This window comes from Atheta coriaria, unplaced genomic scaffold (genome assembly GCF_025399875.1).
Source record: "Atheta coriaria isolate IRGN ID8LTWV9N9 unplaced genomic scaffold, Caltech_Dcor_3.1 hic_scaffold_7_pilon, whole genome shotgun sequence".
NCBI lineage: Eukaryota > Metazoa > Arthropoda > Insecta > Coleoptera > Staphylinidae > Dalotia > Dalotia coriaria.
In genome coordinates, this window is record NW_027045449.1 from 745679 (window position 1) to 768318 (window position 22640).

The 22640-nt window shown below is 38.8% G+C and overlaps 6 protein-coding genes across 15 annotated transcripts; 2 read left to right on the top strand and 4 right to left on the bottom strand.

Annotated features, from left to right (window-relative positions):
* Positions 1–1416: 1416 nt before the first annotated feature.
* On the bottom strand, positions 1417–7099 carry l(2)gd1 (lethal (2) giant discs 1). Of its 6 annotated transcripts, none has more exons than XR_010549342.1 (8): positions 6918–7099; positions 5280–6811; positions 4661–5057; positions 4439–4590; positions 4111–4234; positions 3928–4058; positions 2924–3434; positions 1417–2800 (listed from the first exon to the last, which is right to left on the bottom strand). XR_010549342.1 is itself a non-coding variant. In XM_065308451.1 (7 exons), the coding sequence occupies exons 1-6, from the start codon at positions 6978–6980 to the stop codon at positions 3939–3941; spliced, it is 2388 nt and encodes a 795-aa protein (XP_065164523.1). In that variant the 5' UTR covers positions 6981–7099; the 3' UTR covers positions 1417–3434; positions 3928–3938. The 6 variants fall into 6 exon arrangements, 3 of the variants coding, with proteins under 3 accessions (XP_065164523.1, XP_065164524.1, XP_065164522.1); XR_010549341.1 differs by having other exon boundaries at positions 1417–2714; positions 2786–3434; XR_010549343.1 differs by having other exon boundaries at positions 1417–2481; positions 2546–3434.
* A 253-nt stretch (positions 7100–7352) lies between these two features.
* On the top strand, positions 7353–8037 carry LOC135796448 (succinate dehydrogenase assembly factor 4, mitochondrial-like). 3 transcript variants are annotated; one of them, XM_065308476.1, is made up of 2 exons: positions 7353–7630; positions 7678–8037. In XM_065308476.1, exons 1-2 carry the CDS (start codon positions 7561–7563, stop codon positions 7938–7940), a joined length of 333 nt encoding a protein of 110 aa, XP_065164548.1. In that variant the 5' UTR covers positions 7353–7560; the 3' UTR covers positions 7941–8037. The 3 variants fall into 3 exon arrangements, with proteins under 3 accessions (XP_065164548.1, XP_065164549.1, XP_065164551.1); XM_065308477.1 differs by having other exon boundaries at positions 7354–7630; positions 7681–8037; XM_065308479.1 differs by having other exon boundaries at positions 7359–7630; positions 7684–8037.
* LOC135796451 (trypsin I-P1-like) lies at positions 7953–9668 on the bottom strand. Its single transcript, XM_065308482.1, has 3 exons — positions 9529–9668; positions 9047–9475; positions 7953–8386 (listed from the first exon to the last, which is right to left on the bottom strand). The coding sequence occupies exons 1-3, from the start codon at positions 9596–9598 to the stop codon at positions 8034–8036; spliced, it is 852 nt and encodes a 283-aa protein (XP_065164554.1). The 5' UTR covers positions 9599–9668; the 3' UTR covers positions 7953–8033.
* Positions 9669–9918: 250 nt separating this feature from the next.
* On the bottom strand, positions 9919–14635 carry LOC135795395 (zinc finger protein 836-like). The gene is made up of 6 exons (XM_065307073.1): positions 14323–14635; positions 12852–14179; positions 12569–12797; positions 11782–12096; positions 10528–11636; positions 9919–10469 (listed from the first exon to the last, which is right to left on the bottom strand). The coding sequence occupies exons 1-6, from the start codon at positions 14467–14469 to the stop codon at positions 10007–10009; spliced, it is 3591 nt and encodes a 1196-aa protein (XP_065163145.1). The 5' UTR covers positions 14470–14635; the 3' UTR covers positions 9919–10006.
* Positions 14636–14999: 364 nt separating this feature from the next.
* Positions 15000–17719, bottom strand: LOC135796432 (zinc finger protein 180-like). The gene is made up of 3 exons (XM_065308455.1): positions 17622–17719; positions 16745–17038; positions 15000–16605 (listed from the first exon to the last, which is right to left on the bottom strand). Exons 2-3 carry the CDS (start codon positions 16895–16897, stop codon positions 15037–15039), a joined length of 1722 nt encoding a protein of 573 aa, XP_065164527.1. The 5' UTR covers positions 16898–17038; positions 17622–17719; the 3' UTR covers positions 15000–15036.
* A 90-nt stretch (positions 17720–17809) lies between these two features.
* On the top strand, positions 17810–22553 carry LOC135796423 (uncharacterized). Of its 3 annotated transcripts, none has more exons than XM_065308437.1 (8): positions 17811–17956; positions 18007–19647; positions 19711–20111; positions 20182–20430; positions 20790–21022; positions 21085–21274; positions 21578–21966; positions 22099–22553. In XM_065308437.1, exons 2-8 carry the CDS (start codon positions 18052–18054, stop codon positions 22365–22367), a joined length of 3327 nt encoding a protein of 1108 aa, XP_065164509.1. In that variant the 5' UTR covers positions 17811–17956; positions 18007–18051; the 3' UTR covers positions 22368–22553. The 3 variants fall into 3 exon arrangements, with proteins under 3 accessions (XP_065164508.1, XP_065164509.1, XP_065164510.1); XM_065308438.1 differs by having other exon boundaries at positions 18071–19647; XM_065308436.1 differs by having other exon boundaries at positions 17810–19647.
* Positions 22554–22640: the final 87 nt, after the last annotated feature.

The window sequence follows — 22640 nt, forward strand, 5'->3', positions numbered from 1 at the left end:
GGGAGAGAGGGAGAGGGAGAAAGAGAGAGTGAGGAAGAGACATTTATGAACATAACAAAATAAAACTGCAACGATTTACAAGTATTGGAATGTGTGATATCTTAAAATCAAAATAACAACTCCGCGCGATGTTATTTTATTTTACTTGAACTGTACCTACTATTGGCGTTATTCTGATGCGAAGTGAACGCCACAAAAATGTGTAAAGTAAACAAGCGAACTGATAAGATGGCCGCGCACACTTCGCGAAGGTGAAACTGCGGTCGCCGCAGCCGCATCACACCACGCACAAGCGAACGAATTTCGTTTGCATGCAAAACTGATAAATCGACAAGTTTATGCAAAAATTTTGAGATATTTCACGAGAATTCCAATTAGACATAAGTATTGATACTACGTGTGATGTGGTTCGAGTGTATACGAAATCTACTTGGTTTTTTGTCTTTTGTTCGAGTTGACTAATAGACCCGTTGCGCCGCCATTACCGCAAAAAGAACGCCGTGTACAAATTTTGAATCAATCATGTAAATTATGTTTCCGTAAACAATGAAGTATATATAACGTAAGGGGCTTACTTGTAATTGCTTTGTGCGATGATTTTCACTTGGTAGCGACACTTATATTGCAAATTTTGTGAATATTCGTGAATTTTATTAGCGGACTTGTAACTGCACGCAAAGTAAAAATCTAAATGACTCTGCGGAGTCATGACGCTGCGCAAGAGTGCGATTAGGCAGTGCTGCGCTTCCCTCTCACCCCGCAGCCATGCGCACTAGGCAATCGGGTAGTGTGAGGTGAACTGATAAATAAACCCGAAATCGAAAAGACGTAAACAACATTCCACGCAGATTTCATATGTCTATGCATAACTAGTATAAGAGTGCATCTCACTTGTACATTTCTAGCGAGTAAACTTGTTTCAATCATACGCACAGTCACAAAATGCTGTTAAAAGAAGGCGAGATGTGAATACACAACTGATACCGTTAAAAATTACACATATAATACAAAAATATACAATTCTAACGAAAATCGTTTGAATTCAAGCAACATTTAATGTAATAGGTAGAGTGATGAAAGAAACTTACTTATGTTCGTTTAGTGAGATGATTTTCACTTGGTAACAGCACTTCTTCTGTGCAGTAGTTGAATTTTCGGTTATTTTTTAACGCTGATGCGACTAGACAAATGCGATTGCACGAAACAAGCCGAATGACTTTCTTTCGCGCACGCTGCGCAAGTGCAATCGTGCGATGTAGCAGGATTGCCAATCTCCACACCCCGCACCCCACTGCAACCCGAAACACGCTCGGCGATCGCGGGCGATCGGGTAGTGTGAGGGGAAACTGATAAAACGAAGCAACGCACAAAAATATGTAAACAAAGACAAAGAATAGAAAGTAGTATTATAAAATGTTTAGATTTACAATCTTTTACGTAAATTGACATTATTTTCATATTTTCTTAACGTATATTTAATTAAAATTAAATTATTAAGAAAATGTAGCATTATAAAATATAAATTTTTAAAAATTGCATTTTTTCATTATAAATTACTTTTTAAAATTTTATTTTCTCGAGTTTACTACGTTTTTCTAACTAAAATATCCCACAGATTAAGAATCTGCAATCCGTTCCTTTCTATCACTTTTAGTTTACGAGATATTCACTTATATTTAATTCTTTTATCTCCACTAACACCAACAAACAAAAATAAAATGCAAATAAATGCATCCCAACGCCATCCAGTACATCTTTAAAAAGTACAATTGAAGACGCCTCATAACGCTGTCTCACCACGGCAGGTAAATTTGTTTGTTGGTATCAGTGAGGCTGCACCTGTAGCAGTGCGAGTTACCCGCACTTAAACCATATCCATGTGAATGTGACAATTTTTACACGCACACGGAATAAACATGCATGAAACATCTAACGCAACAAATACAATAATATCTAAATATAACTCTACAGTTCTCCCCAGGATGACGCTAAAATCTAATAAAATCATATTAAAAACCCAAACAAATCATTTTCTATGAATATTTACAAACATAATTACAAATTTAATTTAAATGCCTAACGATTTAATTAAAATATAATATAAAACCATAAAAAAAGATTAGAAGTATATAAAATACCGGTAACTATGCTTAAAACGTAATCCCTGCACAAATATTGACTCATAATTTACGAGCTATCAATAGCTGGCGTTTTTTTAATGAGTAGGCTCGTCATTTGTGGGCACACTCAACAATCACCCACTTCAAATCACTCCTTATCAGTTGACCGAGGTAAACAAACCTTGTGGAAACTTTTACGCATCTATTTCCATAAACAATAAAAATTACTAAGTCCTCTATTACTTCAAATTTGTGATAACACACAAACTAATCAATGCAATCCTCGTGAATCATTCATTTCATTACCCACAATTAATATTGCGTATAAAACTATTTTTAAATCATCGCCACGGGCTAAAATCTACAACGATTAAAATTGTTAATTTATAAGTACAATAATATGCATACAATAGTTATTTATACACCTTGAGTGGCTGCAATCGATGGAAAACAACTTAAAGTCGTCTCGAAGGCTCGTCTAGCGTGAAACGTAAGCTTACACCCACCAACGCACACTTGAAATTTCACAACTTTGATGTTATTTGCACTCCTACACACCTCAAGGCCATCGCCGCATCTCAAGTGGAAAAATTCCTGTTTACCGTTTAATTTAACAAATGAAAAAATCAGCAACAGCGTTATCTTTAATTGTACTGACGAATGACCTGTTTTCAGAAGTGCTATAAATATACACAAATCGTAAATTTAAATGCCGTAGATTTAAAAAGCTATAAATTAATTTAATTTTGATCAATCACAGCTTCATCACGCTGTGATGAGCATCAGGAATTGATAGCACTCACTCAAGTCAATGTGCAAAGCGATCAAAGGACGCTGGACTTCTATCAGGTGCTCGCAGCGTGATCGCGTTGTGATCAGTGACAAAAATATGAACAATGTGCGGGTCGTTATGAATCAACATATAACTTCATTGTGCATTGTGTGGTATTTCTATTCACAAAGTTGATTTTAACTTCGGTTTAATACACATTGCGCCATCTAGCGGTGGTTTTAGGAGATTAAAAGTAGTTGTGGTACTATTGGGCCAATGTACTCTGTTCTTCATTAGGTGTAAGTACTTTGCTTGCGTCAAAAAATCTTCCCCCACCACTTTTTGCAGGTAGGCCGAGGGTATAAAAGGGCTGCGTGTGGTGGGCCCTACGCTTAGTCGTGCCTGAGTCCTCCAATAATCCAGTCGCAGCTTCCTAAGGTCTTCTCCCCTCGTTCTCAATGGGTTTTTAGTTGTAATTTAGTTGATTATGTGTTATTACACTATAATTTGATCCCTGTTCGTGTTGTATGTATTAAAAATACCTAACAAAAATCAATATAACTTAAAAAATAGTTCAAGAACAAGGATAAATATCCACGCACATAAAAATCTGTGTCAAGGATACTCAGGAAGTCTGTTATTTCACACTTTGAAAAAAACCTTCGCTAAGGTCACGAGTATTTTCGATGTTTTTTTTTTAATAGACCAAACATTTAACACCAACTGTTGTGTTTTGTGTGTATATAATTTATATTTTTTGCTTTACAAGCTGGCAATATCTTAATCTAAATAATTTCAAGCACCAAAAATAATTTTTACGTCAAAATAGACTAGATTTCTTACTGTTTACTGTAAAATTAACTTAAAAATCAATAATTATAACATTTATCAATTGTTTTGCAAAATTATACACTATTGTGTTCAATTTACATCCATTCAAAGGATTTGTTACATTAATTAATAATTGCATAGTCTTCATATCTTCATATCATAATTTTTAATCAATTAAGGCGCAGAATATTATTAAATAATTACCTGAGGCAGTTTTAACTATCAACAACCAACCATCTTTCAGACAACTGTTGTACTTCTCGATTTAACAGTGGATCACGCAAACGTAGACGCACTTCTAATTTTCCACCGACTTTCTTCCTACCATCCATTAACTATAAACAAAAAAAATTAATCAACAGAAAAACAAAAAATAAAATAACTTACATCAAAACTATCATGAATCTCACACTGTGTCTCCAATGGTTGCAGTTTAACAGTCACAGTGCCTAATAATGTATCGCTGCGCAGGAACCCACTGAAACAACAACCCCACTCGCTAGCAAAACAGCTAGCACACCCCATTTTCTCTAAGTGCGCTTCAGCTCTCACACACAGCCATTTATTAGTGCTCTTGAGATGACGTGAACCAAGAATGAACATTTTTAGCCACCACCAATGTTTTGCAACATATAAAGCATGAATTTAACATGTAATACTTTAAAATGGGGTGCACTACTCCACATTTCATAATAATTTACTAAAAAAATCTTACCCTTTGGAATAAACCTCGAATTTAATCGCATGTCGCTTGAATATTCGCATCCATGGACGTGCACCACGTTGGAAAGACAAAGAATACTGTGAATTATACTCTGGATTGTTTGTGTCTTTAACCGTAGCTGTTTTATCACGATAAATCTCATCCTGGAATAAAATATTTATGTTTTTTAAAGTAAAATTAAATAAAAACATTAATTTTTTTGTTATTACTTACATTTGGGTTTGGAAATTCGAATTTAACATAAGTATCAATATCTTTTGGGTTTGCACAGTTGTAGTTTATCCCCCTGGCGATTAATAACTCCAAATCATTGTCGTTCAAGTCTGTAAAACTCTTCACAATCGAATAATCACGCTTTTCATAGTGGAATTTTGGAATTGCTGAACTATTTGTTCTTTTTGCTATTCTAACAACATCTAAATCTTTTGTGACTGTTAAAGCGAGATGCTCGAAACGATTCATGCCTGCAATATCACCAATTGCTTTGAAGTGATCACGAGTACTCAAACAAGTCTTCAATTGTTTTGTTAACTGCGATTCCAGCCTGGAAATTACATCCAACACGCTGTCATCTTCTTCTGTGCATTCATCAGCCATAACCAGTTCATATCTATTAAAATTTACACAAATTATTAGTAAATTAATAAAAATATTAATAATAACGCATTTTATTTCATATTGTCTCGTGCTGCATCGAAGACAAATGCGCAGGCGCAAGATCCACCCCGTGACTAAAGTACTTTAGTCACAACCCTAGCCATTTATGATTAAAAAATCATTTTTCGTGTCTCAAAACCGTGAAAATAGAAAAATATTATGAAATATTACTTACTCAACATCTAATTGTGCTTTAGCCATAGGTGGAATAGGCAGAGATGTAATATCAACTGGTAAACCACCTTCTGCAGCTTCAATCAATGGATCAAACCCTTTCGCAGTCCTTAAATACTCCTTAGCTTCATTTAACTCCCCCTTTTTCTTAGCATTCAACGCAGCGACTTTAAACTCATTCTGGCGTTGTTTCAACAACGTTAATTGTTTTTCCATGCGTGTTGTAGGTTGTTTATTACCAGCTCTTGTCCTAGCGGGGACAGCAGGTGGAGTTGTTCCGGAACTGGAATTAGCCGGTGGTGATTGTGGAGAAGGTTTAGGTACAGCAGGAGCAGGATTTGGATTTGGAACAACTGGTGAAGCTTCAACAGGTTTTTCTGTTCCGGGTATAGGTGCATATCCCGGCGGTGTTGGTAACTCATCAAACGCAACACTTTTACCACTTTTATGCGCTTTGATCGCTTGTTCAAATTGTTTTACAATTCTACCCATTCTGCGTGCTTTACTGCTATTACCTTGTTCCTTGGCGTTGTTTTCTTGTTCTTTATACACAGCCAAACGTTGTTCCAATGCTTCACCTACGGAATTAGCTGATATCAACTGTGGGGCTTCCTCTGGACTTTCTTCAGGTACAGCCATGGGTTCCTCTGCGTGTTGGACAGGTTGTGCTTCTTCTATATTAGGTTTTTCATTGACAGGAGGTCCAGGCATTCGGGAAAGATCAACTTCTTGTCCGGATTCCACTGCTTTGATAACAGTTTCGAATTGTTTGACTATTTTTATATGTCCTACAGCTGTTTGTGTATCACCGGATTTTTTTGCTGCCAACGCCGCCATTTTGTATTGATTCTTACGCTCGTTTAACAATTTTAATAAATTTTGTTTCTCTTCAGATAAAACCATTTCCTGAGGCGATGGAGTTGATTCTTCTGCAGGTTCTTCACGAGGTGGAGGATTTACAACTGCTACTTCCTCTGATGGTGCTGGTTCTAATGGCGGATCTCTTTTTTGAATATTAACAGTAACAGCCGGTGGGATATCTTCATCATTAATAGCTCTCCCAGCATTGTTCTGTTTGATTAAATCTTTGATTGTTTTCAATCCTCTGTTGAATCTTCTTGCTCTGGAAGTTTCCCCTGCTTCTTTAGCGTTTTTCTCTGCTAATTCATACATTTTCATTCTTTCATCCAATAATTTTCCTACATCTACTGTTGCTGGTGTTGATTTTGTTGGAGATTCCTGTGGACTTGCTTCAACTTCACCTGCATCTCCTGTAATCTCACTTAATTCATTCAATAAGTCAGGATCATCATCATCCCCGGATAATTCTTCATCAGAAGGGATGTCTCTCATACTGTCTTGCACCATGGCATCTAGATTGACTGCAGGTTGAGGCTTTCTTGCTGGTCTTTTGGGTTTTCCTCCTCCTCCTGCCAAGGCAGCAAGTTCTGCTTCCAGATCACTGTCGTTGTCGTCATCTCCTTCGTTGTCATCGTTGAAATCTAACGTTGTGGGTACATCGAAGAGACCGTACTGAATTTTAAATAAAAATGAGTCATCATGGTTGGTTTTAATTTAACGGAATTTCCGTTTCTCGTTTGTTTTAGAAAGGTAAATAAGGTTAAAGAAAGAAAAGTACCTGGGAGAGATTTCCTTGATTTCGTCGCGGTTTAGGCTTGTCTGGTTTCTTCTTGCTGAACATGATTGTGTTGTTCTCGGCACTTTTATCACGTAATTTGTTAAAACACAAGATTAGACGATGAAGTGTGTGTCATCGCTTGTAATAAAATAAAATAAGTGCAAACAAACACAAACATACGTAAATAAAGTTACTTTCGGTACATGTCGCGCCATCTGTATTATTTTAGGTAAACTAGAAATAATAATATTTAACAATTTAAAAAGCGTCGTATAACTAATTAAGATCAAGCTTAATACCAATAATTAAAATAATAAACAGAATAATTTATCCTTTTAGTGTTTAAATTGTGTTACTTGCATGAAAAGTGAAAAAAATTGAAAATAATTTAACTTTCGGTACACATCGCGCCCTCTACATTATTTTATGTACACTAATATTAATCATATGTGCAATTTCAAAAACTCATAACCTTTACATTTATCAACATTACTAACAACAATTTAAACAACAAATAAAACAATTCTACCCCGTGACGTTCTGTTTATATGATTTGCTCAAAAAGCGAACAAAATCATAAATAATTCAAAATCATCGTTACGTTTCACAATCAAACATTTGTTTGTAATAATTCCTATCAAAAATGAGTATTATGATGTACATGTTGCGGCATGCAATCCACCAAAGTCCTTACGCACCAAGAGTAGTAGCAGGTAATATAATAAAACCTCCATAAAATAATAAATTAATAACAAAAAAGAAGTAGATTATGTTGTCAGATCATCCTCATCTGAAAAACAACCAGAGAGCGACCGCATGAAAGAATTCCGCAAGAAACTCCGCGAAAAACCAAACATCGAAGGCCTGGAACACAGCAATGCTGCAGCCTATGAAGAACTAGAACCTCTCGAGAAACACCCGGGTGGTGTAAACCCTGTCACCGGCGAAATTGGGGGACCCGCCGGGCCAGAACCGACGCGATATGGCGACTGGGAGCGTAAAGGACGAGTCAGCGACTTCTAATCACCAGCAGTATACACATAATACAATTATTTATCAATAAAATATCATAAATAAACATGTAAAAAATATTAAATTACAATTATATGCATCAAATTACGTTTTGATCACGTTTTTTATCCATTCGGAGAAACAAGATACTTTTGTATAAACACCTGGATATGCAGATCGTGCACATCCAATTCCCCAGCTCACAATCCCACAAATAAAGTGCATGTCACCATTGCGACATACAAGAGGGCCACCGGAATCACCCTGGCATGCATCTTTACCACCGGAAAGGTAACCGGCACAGATTTGGCACTTGTTTAACTTACCGGCGAAGCCTATCTTCTTGTAGGGTTCATCACAGATGGATTTCTCGATTATTGGGAGATTCACATGATGTGGGGTGTCTGTGTTGATGGTGTCTTCGTGTAATCGACCCCAGCCAGCTACCAGACCAACATCTAGGAAGAAAATTTGGTTTATATTAATTTTTTCTGTGAAATGATGAAAATTGTTTTAATTTCTAGTAATTATGAGGCTTATAAAAGATTAAACAGTTGCCTATCCGCGTAAAATCCTTATATTTTTTGATTTTCTATTAAAATAGATTCAAATCCTTCTAAAACTGCGAAACTCCTCAAAAATAAATGATATTACGAGAAATAACAATGAATATTTAGTATTGAACACATTTTACATCTTAAAATACTGACTTAACTTAAATAAACACAAATAATGAAGAAAAGTTGGTTTATATTAATTTTTTCTGTGAAATGATGGAAATTGTTTTCATTTGTAGTAATTATGTGGCTTATAAAAGATTAACAAGTTGCCTATCCGCGTAAAATCTTAAATTTTTTTGATTTTCTAATAAAATTGATTCAAGTCCTTTCAAAACTGCGAAATTCCTCAAAAATAAATGATATTACGTGAAATAACAATGAATATTTAGTTTTAAACACGTTTTACATCTTTAAATACTCCTTTTACTTAAATAAACGCAAATAATGACTCAAACGCGTTCTCAAAAATGAAAATCTGTTAAAATACGTTTTAAAAAAGCTTCACGGCACTTTTACTTTCCTCCACACATTAAAAAACACATTTTATGCAAAATTTACCTTCAAAAACATCATCAGCATTAGGTATGCATATAATCCCAGTCCGATTGTTGAACACAATAGGTTTATCCATCTCCAACAAGATAATATCATTCTCAAACGTCGCAATATCGAAATTCCTCGAAACAAATCTTCGTACGCGCCTGCGCTGTTCAAACCCCTCGGCCCTGAACAGATTATAATCCCCAGTAACAACCGAAATGTTCTTCGGTTCCAAATCCCGCACACAATGCGCGGCTGTAAGCACCCATTTGTTGGCAACCAGTGCACCACCACACAAATGGCGATATCCTCTCTGTTGCCGCAGTTGTATCGATGTTAACCAGGGAAATTCTCCTGGAAGAGTTGCCTGGCCACCAACAATACGACTTAAATAATCACTATTACGCATTCCACAAGTCGGTTCAATCCTCAACGCTGATATCCATTCTAAAATATTAATTTTTAGTGTTTTACAAGTAAAATTTTAGTTAAAAACTTACGGAATGTGTCAATAATTAAACCAATTCCAAATAAAATCAAAATCCGCACACTTTGCGTGGTAATTCTCATTGTAGCACTCAAGGAATGATTGCGTGTTTAAATTTAAACGACAATTAGTGCGTTTTAGGACCGGTATGCGTTATCAGTAAGACTCCCGACGGTAATGAAGCTAAAGTGCGCGCTTTAGGCGACGAAAACTCGATTTAGACCTAAGTGCTGTGCGTTTTTTTCGTTTTTAATACATGTGGGCATATCCCATCCGCTTCTTCTCGCCTCATTTGTTTTCGAAGCGGTCGTGAAAGCTCCCAATATTCTATATATGGCATTGTTTACAATCACTACTCTTCCACACATACTTATATGGTGACTTTACATGAAAAATCATCGAATGCGTATTTACATCATTTACATGCGCGCGTGAAAAGAAAGTTTTTAAGTAGTACATTATCATAACTTAAAAATTTATGAATATTTTCGCTAAAGATGTCCGCGATGATACGGATCATAATTATTCAAGAATTTCGCGTCGCTGATCATCGCATCATCACCGATGAATTTCGCTGCGTCGTCGGCCATCTTGAATTCGCCAAGTAAATGTTCATGATCATGATGATCATTATCCAGGAGTAATTGTTGTTGGGCAACTTGTGCTACAGCATGCTGTTGTTGTGGTTGCGTGGATGCTTGGATAATCAAAGGCGGGACTTGATATTTCTGTGTTGGAGAGGCGTGGACTTTCATGTGAGTGTTCAACGTGCTGGATTGCGAGAAAGCTTTGCCGCATGTGACGCATACGTATGGGCGTTCGCCGGAGTGAACGCGCATGTGCCGCAGGAGTATGGTATTCACAGTGAAACCACGTCCGCAGACATTACAAACGTAGGGGCGTTCTCCTGTATGATTGCGCATGTGATATTTTAGTTTCATCACAGTTGTAAACCTTAAAAAGCAGAAAACTGTAATTTTATACAAAATTTAAAAGTAAAACATAACCTTACCTTTTTTTACAAACAGAACATTCAATTGGTTTCTCCGTGCCGTGTAATCTCTTATGACTTGTCAAATCCCCTGATTGTCTGAATGCTTTACCACAAAAATCGCATACAAATGGCCGCTCGTTGGTATGCGTGCGCATGTGTATCTTCAAACTAGCTTTTGACACATAACCATTTTTACATATCTCACATTCAAAGGGTCTTTCGCCTGTATGTGTCCTTAAATGTAATTCGAGGTTAAATCTCTGCGGGAAACACTTTCCGCATATCGTGCATAAAAATGGCCGATCACCCGAATGTTGCTTTATATGATCCGCTAATAACTGCGCATTTGCAAATTCACTCTTGCAATAATCACACATGTGTTTTAATAATGCAGGATCGCCTTGTTTTCGTTCGTGTATCTTCATGTGTTTCAATAAACTATTTTCTGCATAGCATCCTTTGTTGCATATCTTACAAACGTAGGGCTTTTCACCGGAATGTTTCAACATGTGTTTTTTTAGTAGAGTTACATGAATAAAGCGCGCTTTACAATATTCACACTCGTGTGGTTTTTCACCTTCAGGCATATGCGTACGCATGTGATTGTTTAAATAATTCTCTTCTGTGAAGCTCCGCGGGCATAGTTTGCATGCAAAAGGTCTGTCTTCAATATGTGTACGTAAATGCTTCAAGAAAGCTTTCGGATTCATAAAGGTTTTCTTGCAAACGTTGCATTTGTTCTTTGTGATTGATTTTTTCGTTTTGTTTTTGACTTTTTTCCGAATATTCTTTTCTTTTTGGAGTTTCGTGCTCAGTTTAAACATTTGTTTCTGTGCAACAAGTTTGATTTGTTGTGGATCTGTTAAAACATCCATTGTTTCTTCAGATTTATAGTCTTCGTCATCTGAATCTTCTGAATGTGAGGATTCTTCGAGGTTTAAAAGTTGATTATTGTAGATTGTTAGAGCTTCAGCGTCGAGATTCTTTGGTTTTGACGGTGGTTTGCCTAAATATTGTCGTAGGTTTGTATCTGATTGTTCACAGAGTTGTCTGAAGGAGAAACATTGACTTGCTTGATGTGCACATTGAAGACAGAGCAGTGTAGGTAGTCCATCTCCACTTTCAATCTAAAATTTTGCAAAAATTTGTTATTTTTCTTTGTTTAAATGGTTGACAATAAAAAAAATTATGTAAATAATGTTTTATAATTACTAACACGTGTGTTTCTAATGTTTTCTGGGTATTAAATGATTGTTTTAATAGATAACTCACTTGAATTTGTGAAAATTCCATGAGAATTTCAGCCAAACGCATTCCCTGTGCGAGTGTATCGTCGCCGCCGGCGAAAACCGATCGCATCTCGTCTTTCTCGGTGAGGCATGCCCTGCAGATCTTGCTAATGTCGAAGGGATGGACCTGTTCGCCTTTGAGTGTTTCCATAGTTGTGAAAAGTTTGAAAACTTTAGTCAACTTGTTTGAATCGCCGAAAGTAATGTAAACAGAATAGACGGACAGCAGCACATTGCAAATGGCGGAGACGCGATGCTTCCACTGGTCGATTGTGTACCGCAAATGGTGGGGATTACGCGCATTTTACTATTTTTTTAATAATTATCAGGAAATAACTTAAATAAACTTAGTAAACACGTAGAAAATAATAAAATTAAATTAATTGACTGTTTATTTTATGTTTTACGTTGAAAATTTGAAGAAAAGTGTTGAAGTTATTTATACTTGGCAACGTTGCATTTTCATGTATGGTGGGTTGCCACTAGTTTTAAATTTTAAATGTAGAAAACGCGAATTTCCTTCTCAAATGCAACGTAGGAAATGACAATGACGTTGCAAAATTGATCAAACAATCTTCTCTAAGTATTTATTGCATTCATATACTTTAAAGTAGCATATAATACTATATAAGTAATATATAAAACACAAATAAGGCATAAACACTTATGTGATATCTGAAATTCCCACTTAGAGCAGAAATTCGTGTAAATTATTGGTAATATCTTTGATATTTTGGACCGATACTTACATGTTGTTGCTGGTGTGTCTAATTCTGCAGCATCAGCAACTTAAACAACTTCCCGTCACCGTCTTCCACTGGTTCCACCTTTAACTGATGAATATTGAGCATATGCTCATGCATTTCCTCTTCACTATGGAATATAGGTGAATCTACATCGCATGTTTGACATATAATCGTCGTTTCTGCTTCCACCGGCGCCATTTCAGTGGTGGCATGAATGCGTTTGTGTATACTAAGACTTTTCGCTGTCGTAAATCTAAAACATACAATATACAATCATGAAACTCGAATATCCAAAATGGCCGCTTACTGTTTGAAGCAAACATCACACTCGACGCGTTTCTCATGCGTCCACATGTGTCCCGAAAGATGACTGGATGATGAAAATGCTTTATTGCACACTTTGCACACGTGCGGTTTACTTTCGCTATGCGATTTCATATGCACATCAAAATTCGCTTGTTGATTGAACTTTTTCTTGCATATTTCACACTCCCAGACCTCTTTCGCTTTCGCATGAACCCGTTTGTGTAATGCGAGTGAATTTGACCCAGCGAATGCTTTTCCGCAAGTCTCACAAACGTGGTTTTTCTCACCGGCGAAAATCGGTGGACTTTCGCCGGTATGTGACCGAATATGCACCTTCAGACTGCGTTTCTGCACGTATTGCTTATTACAAAACACACATTCATGCATTTTTCTATCTGGGTGACATCGCATGTGTCCGGAAAGTGCTGCAGAAGATTCAAAAGTCCGGTCACAGACAGTACACATAAATGGTTGTGTTTTATCCTGTTTATGTAACATTTTATGCCGGTTTAAGTTCCAAATCTTAGCAAAAGCCATGTCACATTGGTCGCATTGATGAAAACTCACAACTTTCGGCGTCTTTTTCACAGTTTTGCGTTCGGCTAAAGATCTTTTACACTCCTTGTTCTGTTTCATGTGTTTTTCAACATAAGCAGCGCATTTAAACGCTCTTTTACACACTGGACAAAAGAATGGTCTTACTTGTGAGTGTTTGTACATATGCCTAGTGAGACTCCAGCTTTTATTGAATGACATCTCACATTTATCGCATTGATGTGCTTTTTTCGCCACATGTGTCTTTGCATGCTCCTGTAAGCTATGTGCATTTGAAAAGGATTGATAACACATGCCGCAGACATGTTGGACCATATCTTTTGGATGTGACATCATGTGCACCTCCAAATCAACTTTCAGCTTGAATGTTTCACTGCACTTTGGACATCCATACATCATTTCAATGTCTTTCTTCTCCTCATCGTCACCATTTTGAATGTATACTTCATAAGCATCTGAATCTGACTTTAATGGTTCGACAATGACATTGTCAGCTGTGGTGTAGTATTTGATCCCATTGCTTTCATACGGTATTAAATCCGAGGGTAGTTCCTCGATGACGACATTGGTAACAGCATTCGAGAACTCCTGCAATGCGTTATCGACTGAGATCATTTCCTGCGCGTCGCAAAGCGTGTCCTCTGCTTTCAGAGCAATGTAATTCCGCAGAATCGAGTCGGATTTCTCGCATTGCTTTTTGAATGTGTACGCGCGATTGCATAGTCGCATGCATTGCATACACATTTGCGATGGTAGGCCATCGTTTTCTTTAATCTACACAGGTAAAAAGAAATCAGCGTGTGGGTTTTGAAAAAAAGCGGGCGGCACGTGATCCTCGTGCGCGATGCGTGTGCGCGCGACAAAGACGGCATGAAAATAAATGTCGACGATTGTGCGACGTATGTGATTATACCAACCTCGATCTGAGCGATCGCGCCGAGCATTTCGTCGAGGCAGGCGCCGAACAGCGGCTTCATGTCGCCGCGCTCCGTTAGGCACGTCCTGCACACCTTGTCGAGCTGCAGCGTCGAGGCGAGCAGTGTGTTCGGGTCCATTTTCTCCATCGTTGCAGGCAGCAGGGGCGCAGCGCTGAGTGCTCGCAAACGTCACAACACCAGCACCAGCGAATGTGGGTCTCTGTCGTCGACTCTCCTGCTGCGGTGCGCTGTGCTGTCGAATCGAACGCTGTCGGCAGGACAGCAGGGGGGGACATAAATACAGCGTTGCCAAGCAATACTAAACTCTATAGCTTCTTGATTCGGTGGGTTGGTGTCGCTGCTAACTTTCAGAATCTGCTAGCAGGGAATACGTCGTTCGCCGCGAGCCAATTTGCAACAGGAATAAAAAAAAATCAGTTCACACGCGGTAGAAGTGAAACCTTCAGAACACTGCACTGCGAGAGAATGATACGAACGTAGTATCAGAAGTGGGACCATTTTAGGGTTTATTTATTATAAGATTGGAACCAAAAATTCTAGTTTTTAGATAACTTTAACGCATAAACAAATAAATAATTCATGCAAATTCTATATTGAATCATCAATATTCTTCTAAATTTATTTATTTACGCGTCAAACTTATCCCTAACAAACAATTTCTTTCCTATTTTATTAAATGACAAATAAACATGATTATAACACATCAGCAGCTTGAACCTGCACTGTATGCACAGTCTCCCCGGTTAATAAATCCGAGATTCTCACCGTTTCAACCTTAGCACCCTTCCAACACCTAAACATTGTATGATCATCCAAATCATCCGACGTCGTAAAACATTTCCCACATTGTTTACACGGTAACATCTTCTCCACACCATGCACCTTCTGATGCGCTCTAAGACGATTAAACTTAAACCCACAAACCGTACACTCATATGGTTTCTCCCCCGAATGCACCTGCTGATGAACCGCGAGCGTACTTGACCCCGAAAACGATTTCCCGCATGTGTGACACATATAAGGCCGTTCCCCTGTGTGTATCCGCATGTGGATACGCACATACCCGCTCTGCGTGAACCCCTTCCCACAAACCTTACACAAATAGGGTTTCTCCCCGGTGTGTACCCGCAAATGTTTCTCTAAATTACAACTCTGAGTAAACGCTTTAGGACACAAATGACATTTATGTGGTCTTTCACCCGTATGGGTCCTAATATGCACCCTGAGGCTACGCGCCTCCACATATTGCTTCCCACAAAATTGACACGTGAGTAAATTATGCCCAGTGTGATATTTCATGTGTTTTGATATGGATGACGCCCATTTGAATGCGCGGCCGCATATGGAGCATAAATGTGGTTTGCCTTTGATGTTTCGCAATTCCCCTGTATGTTTCTTCTTATGCTTAGAAAGATTCGAGCTTTCTGCGAAGGACATATCACATTGATCACAATGATGTGTCTTTGTAAAGTGGATTTTTAAATGTCTCTTGAGCATGCGCGCCTCGGCGAATGCTTTCTTGCATACTCCGCATCGATGGTTCAATTCTACAGGGTGTGTCAACATGTGTACCTTTTGGTCTATCTTCAAAGAGAAAGATAAAGGACATTTTGTGCATTTATAACGTTTACCGCGTTTTGATTTTGGAGAATTTGATGTAGATACAGAAGATGGTTCAACTTCCGGTGGTGGGGGTAATGGCGACATTGAAACCACCAAAGGATCCGGTTCCCGGATGATGTCATCCGTGTTGATGAAATTTATCTCGTCAGTGAAGGGTTCTTCATCAAACGTGACTTCTTGTAGAGTGGAATCATTAGAATTGACGTTATCAACAATAGTCACGTGTTCCATGTAATATCCGGTGGTGCCATCATCGAATGTGACCATCTGCGCTGGGAGGACTTCCGCAATGTCAACATCAGTGGCGTTGGTTGAGAAACTTTGTATTTCTGTTTCTGTAACGTCAACTTCCAGTGTTTTCACGTCTAAATTGTTTTCTTCTGTTATTTGTGTTGATTGTGAAGGTGTTGTCTGCTTTTGATTCTCTGTAGTTACTTGTATTTCCTGTAATTCTTCTTTTATGTCAAAATCTCCAGTGGCGTGACCGTTTTTCTTGAGTTGTCTTTGAAAATCGGGCGAAATGTAAGTGCGCAGAATCGACGCAGACTTAACGCAGAGTTGTTTGAATGTATAAGCACGACTGCATTGTAAAATGCACTGTACGCACATCTTTGATGGTAAACCATCACCTTTTTCAACCTGTGTGCAAAAATTTTAAATGTTTTACATGTTTTATCATTTATTTCCTTTTATTTCATTCAAATTCATGCTCCAGACAAACATAGAAGTCTTTTTTGTTGTTGTCTCTGTCTGTTGGTCACATGTATGCGATTCTTACCTTGATTTGCGCGAAAGCAACGAGCATTTCGTCCAAGCAAGCGCCGTACAGCGGCTTCATCTCGCCCTTGATACCTAAACACGCCCTGCAGATTTTGTCCAGCTGCAGCGGCGCTGTCAGAAAAGGTTTCATGTTTATCTCAATGGTCTCCATCGTGCACGTTGGTTCGATTAATGTATAAAACACGAACGTCGCACACAACACAAACGTACGTCTTCTATTCTTGCACCCTTGCACTTAGCTGTCATGTAGCAACCATTAGCAAAACGTAGATTACTGCGACTGACGCGTATGCTGCGTGAATGAAATCGGACATGGGTTAGACAAGGATGGCGAGTGCTGAGAACGTGCCAATTCTAGAGGTGACTGAATGCAATCGATTGACGTATGCAACCAACAAAGATGACATACCTATGCATAGGGAAGGGGAAGTTTTACCACTTCTCCTAGTGCGCATGTATTGATGAACGGTATTGAAAGAATTACTTTTAATAGGATATTTAAAGTAAATATGAAATATATTTATTTAAATAATATTATTTTGTTAGTTTTTGTGTTTATTGTGAGGCATTTTGTGTTTGTTTTATTTAGACTAAAAAATATTGACATAACCTAAGTTCTTGGTGCCTAGTTACTTTTGTTTGCTACAGTTGACAGCACTGACTTTGCTACAGTTGGCAACTATGATGAGTAAAACATATATACACATTTCTTAATTATCTTAATTAAAACCCTAAATAAATAAGTGATATAATTATAAATTACATTGTTTTAAAATTAATTTGATATATTTATTTATAACAAATATACTTTTTCCAAAAAGTAAAATCCTAACCTTACCTGACCTACTCACTAGATAATTATTTACTCTAGTTACCTATATTTGGTATCACTGCTTCCACTTATTTGGCAACACTGATAAAGAATTTTCAAAAAATTAAAAAGCCGGAAAATGCCCGACACTTGAACGAAAAACTCAAATTATAGAAATGAAATGTTTCACGCGTTGCTCGGATATTCTCTCCGGCGTCGATGCTGCCCGACCGATCATGCGCTCGTGTAGCGACCCGCCATTTTAACGTGTCGCATAAACGCACTGCAATCGTGCCTGCATCGCGCACACAATTCGCAATTTTCCGCTCGGAATTCAACCGAAAATCATCACTGTGAACCGTGCAAATTATAACCGACGAGCATCGCACCGATTTCAAGGTATGATTCAGCGTTTAACGTGGTGAGCTCGTTAATAATTCGCAAATTAGGCATTCCTAACCTGCACGCGCATAAATGCCCACAATTGGTTGAATATGGCACAATTCTTTCAAGTTGTCGACCAGCACACGCCTGGCGACGAAATGCCAGCGACCTATTCCACGAACATCGTCGACCAACAGGGCGTGCATTACATCATCCAGAGCACCGACAGTAATCAGACTTTTCTCCTTGATAATGTCATAGAGCAGCCAGTGCTGCAGCAATTTCCACAACAGCAGCTGTATCTTGTGAGCAGCCCGCCGAAGCAAGTACCCGCAATGCAGCCGGTCGTGCTCAATCATACACTGCAACAACCTGTAATCCTAAACAGCACCATACCACCAGTGCGAGGCATAACCCGAGCGAATATGATTCCACGTCCGCGCAGCGCCATAGCAGTCACACCACAACAACGCATGCTGCGCGGCCTGCGACCCTCTCCGAGAGCCACCGGACAAGTCCGTGGTGTTATCCGACCAGCCACCAACACCGCAAGTGGAGTGAACGGCACGGAAATGGTCAAAATGGAAGACGGGCGTATTCTACCCCTGGAAGACTACCAAAAACTCATGGAACAGAAGAAGTTAACTCCACAACGACCCGGAGGAATGGTTAGACCTGCAAGACCAACTCTACCACGCCCTGCAGCCCGTCCACCTATCCATCGAGTTCCTGAACCGATTCCAACTAGAAAACCATCCGCGAGGATAATCGGCTCGAATCAGTCCGCAGTCATGCCGAAAATCCTGCGAGACTTCCAAGTCTCACAGGATATCAAAGATATCATTAGTAAAAGCGGCAGGGATGATGAATTTGAGAATAGTATTCGCATGTTTGTCTTGCTTGCTGGCGGTGAACAAAGACTGATCACTTTCACAACACCCAAAGAAGATTGCACCATCGACGAAATCCTGGATCAAGTCGGTGTTGCGGTTGACGCAGGTACTAGAATTGGTATTAATGAAATCAACAGGGATGGTATTAATATCGTGGTCAGTGTGGGTTATGATGACGAAGATGACGATCCATCCGCACCTCCAAAACCTCGTAATCGTGCGAAAAAAGCACAGCCTGTTGAACCCCCGCCGAAAATCCCAACGCCGCCTTTGGAACCGCCTGAAGAACCTCCGAAACTCATCCCGGGTAAGATGGCGGTGTGTACAAACTGCGGATTTCTTTCCGAAGATTTCAATCGGTGTCAGCGATGCAGACGGAAATTACCAGATAATAGTAAAGCTGTTTTAATCAAACCTGGAGCAGAACGTAACACGTCGAAGAAACCAGGTATTGAGATTAATCTCAAGCCTAGACCTGCGAGTTTAGGGAATTCTTCTTCTGGGAATGGTAGTGTTACTACCACAACAGCTAATATGATAGCAAATAAAGGTATAGCATCACCGAAGAGGAAGCTGCAGCGCACGCGGTTGCAGGAAGTTGAGAATATGGTGGTTACGCTTAGTTCGGACGAGGAAGACGATGATTCTTCCAATGATAAACCGGATGCGGCTGTTGCTGACAAGGAGCCGTCGATTGAATGCTTGAAGAACGCTGTGGTGTCCTCGTTGAAGAATTCGGCTAGTTTGGCGTGTTGCAGTATTGCATGTCGCACGATTCGTATTGGTTCCTATAGATTTACTCCAGTTTCTGATGTAAGTAAAAAAATTTCAAAGAAAAATTGATAAAAAATTAATATTTTTTGTTTTGTATTTTAGGTGGCTTTGAATTGTAAGGAGATGATTATAAAAGTACCGCATACTCAACGCAAAGGCGAGATTATAACAATATTAATCGCGCGCAGGATTGTATACAAGGTGTTGGCGAATTTCCAGAAGACGCTGCCTGTTGTTTTTATCTATGTGTTACCTTCGGAAGCTGAAAAGATTGCGTCTGCGTTGGGAATGACTCCGGATGGTGAATTTTTCTACAATCCGATTAGTGATAATGAGTTGCATCGAAGAATTGTGCTTTTGCCGTCGTCTTTCGGTGAGGAGGATAAATGGGTGTTTGAAACTGTTTATGGGGAGCCGAAAATCTTGGAGGAGATCAATGCAGTCGAGGCGAATTCTATTTTGTTGAAGACTTGTGCCGCGGATGTCTCACAAGCCATTTTGGCGTAAGTTATGTGTTTTAATATTAATTTTATAAGATTTATTTAACGTTTGTTTTGTTTTTTTGTGATATAGTAATTCCAATCAACAACAATCGTCGGAAGTTCGACAATTATTAATTTATCCGCCTGGTAAAGGCGGTATTAGTATTAATACCGAGGATTATATGTGTTTGGAGCGCGATCAGTTCCTGAATGATGCGATTATTGATTTCTATCTGAAGCATATGATACATCAGATGCCTGAGGAGCAACGTGCCAAGGTTCAGGTGTTTTCCACGTTTTTCTATACAAGACTCACGACCAAACCTGCACGCAATTTGAGGTGTGTATTTTTTCGCATTGGTTTACAAAATAATTCAATTAAATATAATTTAGTTACAAATAATAAACATATTTCTTGTATAAAAAGGTTTATTGTTGCTGTATTTTAATTTTTAACTTTTTTATTGCCTTTAAACTGAGAGTTGAGGTTATTTACTTTTATTTAATTTGTTATTGTTGGTAACACTTTCTTTTGAATTAAGGTTATGTTGATATTTTATTTGCTAAAATTGGGAACACTGTTTCAATATGTTTGAGGTTATATTGTATTTTATTTTGCTACAGTTGGGAACACTGGTATGCCATGTTGCCAGTTGTAAACATGTTTTAATTGATGATTAATATTTTGATTAATTTCAGGCGAGCGCATTCAACCGAATTGGATGCAAATTTAACACCAGCTCAAAAACGTCACGCTCGTGTGCAGAAATGGACGAAAAATATCGATTTGTTTGAAAAAGACTTTATCGTGGTGCCGATAAATGAAAACGCCCACTGGTTTTTGGCCATTATTTGCTTCCCTGGCATGGATGAAGCGGAAACGTTCAGTGGTATCAAGATCAAACGAGAATTATGCAAACGCCAAACTACAAGTAATTTTCTTTAATAATTTCTTTAAAAAGTGCATTTTTAAATGTGTTTTTTTAATACTTAGAACGATCGAGTAACATTCCACCGCACAAACCACCTGTGCAAATAAAGGCTATCAAGACTCCCATTCCGGAAATCGAGGATAATTCAGATAAAGACGAAGCCGAGGGTGATGATAGCGAATTCGAAGTCGATGATTCTGATGAAGCAACTCCAACGACGCCTGTATCGATGGACAGCGTACCAATCAAACAGTGAGTAACGTTTGGCAACGCTGCCTTTTACCATGTGTTGTTTGACATTCGACATCTGTCTCGTTTCCCGCCAAAACTGACCCTACATAACCTCACGACTCAACTAATCTCGATAAACTGACAATACGGCCATTTATAACACATTTTTTATTGCAATACATAAAAATAACTATTAGTAATCGATTTATAATAAGTTATTTAGATAATAACATCTGAATGTCTTGTTTTTGCATGTACACAAATATGGCGTGCTATAGTTGGTAACACTGTTGGCGCGAAATTCAAATTTTCATCTCATTGCAGACCCTGTATCTTAATATTCGACTCTCTTGCCGGCGCTGGGCGATCGCGCGTCGTCGCAACTCTCCGTGATTACCTCACCTGCGAATATGCGGCGAAGAAAAAACAAGTCAAAGTCTTCACCAAGGAAATCATCTGCGGCGCCTGCCCGAAAATCCCCCAGCAAAACAATTACACCGACTGCGGCCTGTACCTGCTCCAATACGTCGAGCACTTCTTCAAGAAACCCATCACCGACTATCGCATTCCGATCCAGGGCCTGAAGGACTGGTTTGATGAGATAATCGTAACGCGCAAACGCGAAGACATCGCCAACCTCATCAAGGAGCTGATGCTCAAGTACAAGAAGGACATCAACATCCTACCCGCCATTGCGCTGCCCACGCAAAACGGTAAGGATCCCGAGTCCTTCGATCCTGATCTGATATCCTGGGCCTCTAAACGTCCTCGTTCTACGCTGTAATTATCCTAATCCTTCCAAAAATATTTAAATCTAGATTAATGAGAAAAAAATAATGTTGAAGGTGATATCGTGCCGGATGAGGACGAAGACGCGGAGGATGCGAAACAATTAGAAAAGGACGAGGACATGGAATGCGGTCAGGAGGCATTGCAGAATGAGGATGGGCAGTTATCGAATTCCGGTTCGGAGTCAAGTATGTCTCCCGGTGATAAATCCAGCAGTCGGCAGAGCGCCATGTCATATTTGAAAGCGAAGCGCATCGTTAAGGTTAAGGCGGACACTTCCGGTGAGGCAAAGGAGGAGCCTAAGAAGCGGAAGGTGCAGGAGTAATGGTGATGATGAATTATTGACTGACGCGACGTTAATTTAAGCAGTTACTTTGATTTTATTTAGTTCTCCTGTCTTACGGTTATTATCTTTTATACAGTATATATCATATTTTGCCGAATATTGATATCCTTGCTGTATATTGAAGTAATGTTAATTGTTACATAATAAATTGCATATTTCTTGTAAGTAACTAGCGATTAAAAACAAAGAATTCGCTTGAAATTCCTGCCGAGCAGGTTGTGAAAGCAAACAGTTCCTGCGGATATTTAGGGA

Bases quoted from the DNA above. Each gene is read 5' to 3' on its own strand.
- LOC135796448 (XM_065308476.1), top strand. From the start codon at position 7,561: ATGAGTATTATGATGTACATGTTGCGGCATGCAATCCACCAAAGTCCT. The intron at 7,631-7,677 runs GTAATATAATAA...ATAACAAAAAAG, and splicing joins CGCACCAAGAGTAGTAGCAG to AAGTAGATTATGTTGTCAGA.
- LOC135796451 (XM_065308482.1), bottom strand. From the start codon at position 9,598: ATGAGAATTACCACGCAAAGTGTGCGGATTTTGATTTTATTTGGAATT. The intron at 9,476-9,528 runs GTAAGTTTTTAA...TTAATATTTTAG, and splicing joins TTTAATTATTGACACATTCC to AATGGATATCAGCGTTGAGG. The intron at 8,387-9,046 runs GTAAATTTTGCA...TTTTCTTCCTAG, and splicing joins TGCTGATGATGTTTTTGAAG to ATGTTGGTCTGGTAGCTGGC.
- LOC135795395 (XM_065307073.1), bottom strand. From the start codon at position 14,469: ATGGAGAAAATGGACCCGAACACACTGCTCGCCTCGACGCTGCAGCTC. The intron at 12,798-12,851 runs GTAAGCGGCCAT...TGTATGTTTTAG, and splicing joins TGTGATGTTTGCTTCAAACA to ATTTACGACAGCGAAAAGTC. The intron at 12,097-12,568 runs TAGACACACCAG...TAGTAAAATGCG, and splicing joins AGTTGCTGATGCTGCAGAAT to CGTAATCCCCACCATTTGCG.
- LOC135796432 (XM_065308455.1), bottom strand. From the start codon at position 16,897: ATGGAGACCATTGAGATAAACATGAAACCTTTTCTGACAGCGCCGCTG. The intron at 16,606-16,744 runs GTAAGAATCGCA...TTTTGCACACAG, and splicing joins TTGCTTTCGCGCAAATCAAG to GTTGAAAAAGGTGATGGTTT.
- LOC135796423 (XM_065308436.1), top strand. From the start codon at position 18,052: ATGGCACAATTCTTTCAAGTTGTCGACCAGCACACGCCTGGCGACGAA. The intron at 20,112-20,181 runs GTAAGTTATGTG...TTTGTGATATAG, and splicing joins GTCTCACAAGCCATTTTGGC to TAATTCCAATCAACAACAAT. The intron at 21,023-21,084 runs GTAATTTTCTTT...TTTAATACTTAG, and splicing joins ATGCAAACGCCAAACTACAA to AACGATCGAGTAACATTCCA.